This window comes from Megalops cyprinoides, chromosome 4 (assembly GCF_013368585.1).
Source record: "Megalops cyprinoides isolate fMegCyp1 chromosome 4, fMegCyp1.pri, whole genome shotgun sequence".
Taxonomy (NCBI): domain Eukaryota; kingdom Metazoa; phylum Chordata; class Actinopteri; order Elopiformes; family Megalopidae; genus Megalops; species Megalops cyprinoides.
The window spans coordinates 6,115,001-6,122,500 of NC_050586.1; the positions used below are offsets into that span (position 1 = coordinate 6,115,001).

Sequence of the window (7,500 nt, forward strand, 5' to 3'; positions counted from 1 at the left end):
AAAGTGTGATGGTCAGAACACAACCCGTCGTTTTCTGAATTAAAGCTCAGTTTTAGTCAGGCTTTTCCCCAGGTTTTGAGGTCGACTGAAACACCGCTTGTAGCAGAATCTCCTGAGGAATTCTTAGGTGCTCAGAATGGCCTTGTTCCACTCAGGTGCTGATGACACATACACTGTACACAAGCTAACGCTTACTATCGGATTGTGTCACTTATGATTTAGTGTCGTGTCTGCCCTTGGCCTAACCTTTTTGTATGCCCGTTTTTAAGTCACTCTGGATAAGAGCGTCTGCTGAATGACTAAATGTAAAAGCAATGTAGCAGGCTGGAATACACAGCGATTCACTATATTAACGACTGCTCTTCCTGCACAGAGGAAATTCCCCAGGGTGAAATAGGAGACGTTTGTTTGGATATAAATTTTAGAGTAAACGTCATGTTATGGCCACTGCTTCTGACTCAGACAGGAGATTTACATTGACATTGACCTGTAGTCATTTTGCAGATGCTTTTACCCAGAAGGACATACAAAGTAAGACAGAAAAATGTTTGCATTTCTGAGTATAGTTAATCAATCTCTGGTCTTAGTGCTCCTCCCTATAAAAACATTCTGGTGTTTTGAATTTTGCGGTCATGTGCACTTGTTAGCACTTGTAGTCTCACTCGTGTACCCCTTTTTCCCAGTAAGCCACTCTGAAACATATTTCTGACTCCTATCCCATCAGCTCGCAGATATAACTCAACCACTTGTGTTTTTTTTTTTTCTTTTTTTTTCTCTTCTCCCCATTTTCATTCAGGCATCTGCCTGAACTGCCAAGGCAACACGAAAGGACCCGGCTGTGAGGAATGCAAGTACAATTTCTACAGGAGGCCGGATGCTGCCCCGACAGACGCCTGCCTCCCCTGCCCCTGCTCCACCGTCACCTCCACGGGCAGCTGCCACTTCGGTGAGTGTCCTCGTTAGCGCCCTGCGCTTAATTGACCCGTCGTGAGAGCTCACGCCAGGTCCGGAGAGGCGGCCGAGGAGAATCACCCTGGCGTGGTTTGTTTATCTTCGGCAGTTTTATGTAACGCCGGCCGAGGGAAGGAGAATCTCCCCTCTGTTTTTGGGAAGGGGGGGATTGTTGTAGAGAGGGATGGGGTAGACCCTGGGGGTAGGGGGTAGGGGTTGGGGTAGAGGGTTCTGTGCTTACCCTTAACAGTGCTGCAAGGTTCTGCTTGTTACAGAGAGTAGACAGGGTGAGAGCGTGCTGACACTGAGAAGAGGGAGAGGGAGAGGAGAGGTTGTTTTTCTTCCTCTTTCGTTCCCTCTCCCTCTCTCTCCTCCTCTCTCCCTCTCCCTCTTTTGCATTGTCAGGACCTGTGTTTGTTTGTCTGTGATCAGTGCTGCGCAGTGCTCTGCTCTGAATCCTGCCATCGGGGAGCACTATCACTGTCGGGTGATCTGTCTGAGCGCGGGGCGTGTTTGCTGATATCAGCATACTGCTATTTACAGGTGCTGTGCTGTAAGGTGTGTGTGTGTGTGTGTGTGAGAGAGAGAGAGAGAGAGAGAGAGAGAGAGAGAAAGAGAGAGATTTATGTTTAATGCAGGCTCATGACAGAGCAGTAAAGACAGCAGTGTCCTTTAGATACCTTTGTTTGCGAGCATCACCCCCAGAACTCCCCCCTGTGCTGTCCCCCCCAGTTATCCCTGTGTAAGAGAGAGAGCGCTGCGGACATTAAAAAACGCAAACAGGAAGATTTTTTTTTTTTTTTAAGAAAATCAGAGATATCTCTGAGAGTTAACATGAAAGCAACCGAGTGTGCACTCTGAAGCCTGCCCGTGTCCCGCACGGTGCGGGCAGGGCCTGTGTGAACCTCGCTGAAGCCCCAGGGAGTCGGAGCTGGAGTCATTATGCCGAATGCATGCTCTGTCGCAGCAGCCGCTTGGTCCCAGGAGAGGGTGTAGCCGTGACCTGCAGGCTTTGCGTGTCACCACATTGCAGCTGGTGACGGGGGGGTGTGATGTGTGACCTGCATTCATATTGTAGGGTAATGCTAAGGTAGACGCTGTGGGCCTAGCTCCTGTATACTACGGCAGCGAGTCAAACCGAATGGCATCTGCAGCTGATGTATTGCGTTGAGGGTTCGTCTGGGATCGATTTTGCTCGGCCGTTAGGTAAACACTGTAGATGGATGGCCTGTGGTGTTCATCCCTCAGCCAAGTGTGCACCTTCTTGAATTAATACAGCAACGGTGCACTGTGGTGGTTAGCCACAGTAAGCCTCAGGACCAGAAGGTTATGGGTTTGAAACCTGGCTGTGGGCTGTTTCTGTACCCTTGAGCAAGGTACTGCATTTCCTCAGTAGATGGATAACGTGTGAGTTAGCTGAACCTACACAGTGCATTTGTGGCTTCTCCCAGATCTCTGTTGATTTGTCCTGCATCATTATGTAATGTATGCTCTACATGTAGGGGTTATGCTGCTGAGTTGTGGGTTGGGTCCAGTACTTCTGTGTGGGCAGCTTTCACTGCAGCTAAAATGGGTGTAAGCTGTTGAATCATTAAGAAAAGACTCTTGCATAGAGGACTCACAGTTCTTCCTTCAAGTCTTCCTTCTCAGACCAATGACTCACACCGAACAGTCCTTCCTTGCCACAGACTCAGCCAATCAGCGACCGTCCTAGGACTTTTACCGGAATCCTATTGGTCGCCTCTGCCTGGCAACAGCCACGGGATGTGTAGTGAAGGGAGGTCATTGGGTTGTGTTTGCTGCAAGAGGACCAGGGGGCATGTAGACCCCGCGTCACCACCCAGCACTGTCATGGAAGGGGACGGGTGGACTAGCAGCTCACAGGGAGGGACACAGCGTGCGTTAGGAGCAGCACAGTATCAGGGTGTCCGGCCTGTTTGCCGAGGGAGGGGTGTCCGAACCAGGGAGCAGCACCCCCCCAGGCTCTGAGATTCAGAAGCAGCAGGTGGTCTACATAACCAGGCTGAGGTTAACCAGACTCATGTTCCTGTGCGGATCTAACGTTTCCTTGATACTGTACAGCGGTTTGCATTTAAAGAGACTGTGTCCCTCTCTTAGCTGGAGTGCCGCTGACCCAAAACTTGTTTAGTGCTGCCTACGTACTATTTGCTTTGAAAAGAAAGAGTGAGATGTCAAAATGGTGCGTTTGGTCACTAGCTTATGATGGATGAAGACACCCTGAGGCTTGTGATCCTCTCGCAGGCTTGTGCTTTTGTTGTTCCTGTTTAAGGATGGCCACAACAAAAGTATTGTGGTGAACGGTGGTAATTACATGCAGATCCTGTGCACTGCAGAGAAGGGAACGTTCTGGGTTTTTTATCAACTATCTATATCTATCTATCTATCTATCTACTACTATATGATATGTGGATAAGACCACGCTGCCTAACAAGAGTCTTAGAGTCATTTCTTTCTGGTGGCATTTTACAAAGTTCTAATATGCCTACTTCCGCCTGATTCGCTGGAGCTTGGGGTGAAGCCACTATCACACCTGCGATTGGCCAGCACACTGTCAGGCCAGGTCAGGTCACTATGGAAACATTCCTGTCTCACTTCAGGTGAAGCTGATCCACAGATATTGTGGATCAGTCGAAATCCAGTTCAGCTGCTCTGTCCACAGGTGTTATTGTTCAGTATGCAATGTAGTCTCATGTAAAACTTACAGCTATGTGCAGGACCTGATTGTGTTCATTATTTATTTTTCACATAATATTGGTCCAGACCTCAGATGTTCCTGTCAGTGTGGATTAGAGCCAACGGTGTTACGTAAGAGGATGCTAGATGTCACGGTTCAAGGGCATTGTATTACTGTCAGATTGAAAAGAGGAACCTCTGGCATGAGCTCGAATTAAATCAGAGCTTTGATCCACCCGCAGTTAAAGCAAAAAAATGGCAGCGTTGATTTTTCATTCCGAGGAAGGAACGCTGCCAGTTTCCCGACTTTCCCCAAACCTTTCTGCCTCTTTCGGCTCGGCAGCAGCACAGGCAGCAAGCGGAGTATGCTGAATGCACAGCAAATGCACTCTGCCACCCTGTTTATGGCCTCAAAAGGAAGCTGTTACAGACTTAGGGAGCCATCAAGGAGATGTACTAATCCATCCTCCCGAAGATCTGTTTACGGCTTCCTCAGAGTACGTGCGTGGAGATGTGTTACGTAATCCGCATCTCCAATTCTGTCACAAGACGAGTTTTCTGCCCCAGTTCCCTGTCATAATTACATCTGGTTGATGTTGCCAGAGCTCAGTGTTGTTGGTGCAGTGTTCCAAGAGATTCAGCGGTTGATTTCTTCTGGTTTTTTTTTTTCTTTCTATCACTCCCCCTCTCTCTCTTTCTCTCATTTTCCATCTCTCTCCCTCTCTCTCTCTGTCTCTTTCTCTTTCTGTCTCCATCTCTCTCTCTCTCGCTCCGGTGAAATATCAGAGACATGTCTGGATTACTGAGAGTGAGAGAGGGAGCCTGGCACAGTATGTACACGCTCTGTCTCTCCTGCACTTACATGTTTGCGAGCGGAAGGAACAATTTGCTCTCCCGACGCTGGCTCCTCTTAGGAGGCCATTAGCCGGGACCGCGTGACGGGTATTAACGCCTCACGTTTAGAAACGAAACACAAAGGGTGTCCCGTTTGACTGGTGCGGGGTGGGTGGCTGAGCTGTATGGAGGGCGATGCGTTAAGAGGGGATTGTTAAAAAGGGGGGGTGGGGGTTGGGGGGGGGGGGGCAGGGCACAGCATGGGGAGGGAGAGAGGCGAGAGCAAGAGGGAGAGGTTGCCTTAGCAACAGTGACAAGTGTGAAAACACTACGGTGCAGTCCTGCATAATGGAGACTGTGAGATGCCTTATGGCTGTGCTGATATTGGGGGGGGGGGGGGTTTGGGGGGGGGGGGGTTGCTAAACAAACCTCCAGAGCAGCAGTGTAGCACATATAGTAAACAGCAGGGCCCAGACCTGCCAGCCTGTGAGCGGTTAACAGAGTGCGTGCTGCTGGCTGCCCTGCCCAGAGACCCATCTGGTACTTTACTATTTTTTACTATTATTTACTACAGTTTTCTGTACATTGCATTTTTGGACTATACAATACAGTACATTATACAGTATGTGTGTTTGTGTATGTATTACATTGCAGATGGCTTGCATAGCTTTTTAGATGTTTCGATTTCTATACCTGGTTATTTGCTGAAGCCATTCAGGTTAAATGCAGTGCTCCATGTGGGATATGAACTACCAACCGGGTTAGTCTGGTTCCTTAAGTACCGCACTGCACAACTGAAGCTCCACTCACACCCACCCCTGGTTACTGCCCTGGATGGCTGGGTAATGACGTGTGATGCTCGTGTTGTGAAGCTGAGGTAGAGGTGTGTGTGTGTGTGTGTGTGTGTGTGTGTGTGTGTGTGTGAGAGAGAGAGAGAGAGCCCAGCACGTTCTGGACCTGGAGTGTGGACCTCTCTCTCTCAGATAGACACACACACAGACACATACACACATGTACACACACACACACATACGCATACACACACTCATGTATGCACACACATACACAGTCACATAGACTAGCAGCTCACAGGGAGGGACACAGCGTGCGTTAGGAGCAGCACGGTATCAGGGTGTCCGGCCTGTTCCCCGAGGGAGGGGTGTCCGAACCAGGGAGCAGGACCCCCCCAGGCTCTGAGATTCAGAAGCAGCAGGTGGTCTACATAACCAGGCTGAGGTTAACCAGACGCGTGTTCCTGTGCGGATCTAACGTTTCCTTGATACTGTACAGCGGTTTGCATTTAAAGAGACTGTGTCCCTCTCTTAGCTGGAGTGCCGCTGACCCAAAACTTGTTTAGTGCTGCCTACATACTACTTGCTTTGAAAATAAAGAGTGAGATTGTCACACAGACACATACACACATGTACACACACACACATACACAGTCACATATACATACATGCACACACACACCACACACTTCCCATCCGCTCCACCGGGTGTGAAGGACACAGCATCCTCTCTGTTCTCTGAAGACAGAGACAGGCACACACTGTATGGACCATAAAGACCTATGAGATAAGTACAGACACTCTCCCAAAGTCAGCTTCAGATAGGCCAAATCATTTATGATTCAAATTGAATATTTTTTTTGCTCCAGCAAGATTTATAAGTATCTGTTCAGTGACCTTTGTCTGTTTATGATATCCACACAGACACACACACTTACACAGACACACACACATACACACTTGTCTTATCGGGAGTGTGCCGTCCCAACAAACGCTGTGTGGCATGACATCCCACCCAAACACACACTTACACACACACACACACACACACACACACACACACACTGTGTGTCATCTGAGGTGTGTCGTCCAGACAAATGCTCTGTCACCCAAGCACACACTTACACACAGACACACACACATTGGGTGTCATCTGAGGTGTGTCATCCAAACAAATGCTCTGTCACCCAAACACACACACACACACACACACACACACACACACACGCATGCACGCAGACACACAGGCACACACGCTCTAGGTGTCATCTGAGGTGTGCCGTCCTGACACGGCCTGGCCAACACTGTTCCCCCGGCTGATGAATGGGCCACTTGATTGGTCCTGAAAGAAAAGGCTGCAGGGGCATTGTGGGTATAGATTTGTCATCATGCTCAGCCGGCTCCACATCGATGCCGGTGTTACCTGCAGCCACAGACCTCTGCATGCACAATTCTCAGACTTCCATCTCATGCACTCGGCCAGGTCGGGATGCTGCTGTTGGTCAGTGACAGAATTAAAATGCAGCTCCAGTTTGGACACACCTACTCATAGAAGGGTTTTTCTCTTTTTTTTACCATTTTCTACATTTTAGAATAATAGTGAAGACATCAAAACTGTGAAATAACACAAATGGAATTGTTCGGTGACCAAAAAAGTGTTAAACAAATCAAAGCGATCTTATATTTTTCACTCTTCAAAGAAGCTAAAAAATATTTTTTTAAAATTAAAGTTTTTTATTCAGGAAAAAGGAAAGAAATTCATAAATAGTCATCAGCGTCACTATTTATATTTGTCTAAGAAACAAATTTGAAGCGTTTAAGCAAAATTCAAGCATTTACGTTTTTATATCAGAATGTCTTTGAATGCATTTTTCCCATTTTCTTAATCAGGTGTGTCCAAACTCTTGACAGCTACTGTATGTCCCCCCCCCCCCACATTTTCTCAGTATGCCTCACAGACTGCACAGCCAGATTGCCTTGTCTCTCTGGATTAAAGACTGCCCACAGCTCACTGTGGTTTCCGCATGGCTCTTCGGTCTGTGCTAGTCACCTCAGCATCGAGGGTCATCGTCCCCATTTCTGTCATCCATGGGTACAATTACAATAATCTAAATGGATTTAATAAGTAGTTCTGCTGGTCCATTGACATTTTTGCACAGGGTCAATGGCTTTTTAAAAGCCATTTACAATTATGTTGTTATGATTGCAGATGTATTGCTCAAGTTTAATT

General features: G+C 47.9%; 1 protein-coding gene across 1 annotated transcript in view; it reads left to right on the forward strand.

Annotated features, from left to right (window-relative positions):
- The window catches only part of LOC118776742 (multiple epidermal growth factor-like domains protein 9), a 103,045-nt gene that overhangs the window by 77,081 nt on the left and 18,464 nt on the right, over positions 1 to 7,500 (forward strand). The window contains exon 4 of the mRNA XM_036527272.1: positions 797 to 946. Within this exon, the coding sequence (XP_036383165.1) occupies positions 797 to 946 (150 nt within the window). The remainder of the gene's footprint in view (positions 1 to 796; positions 947 to 7,500) is intronic.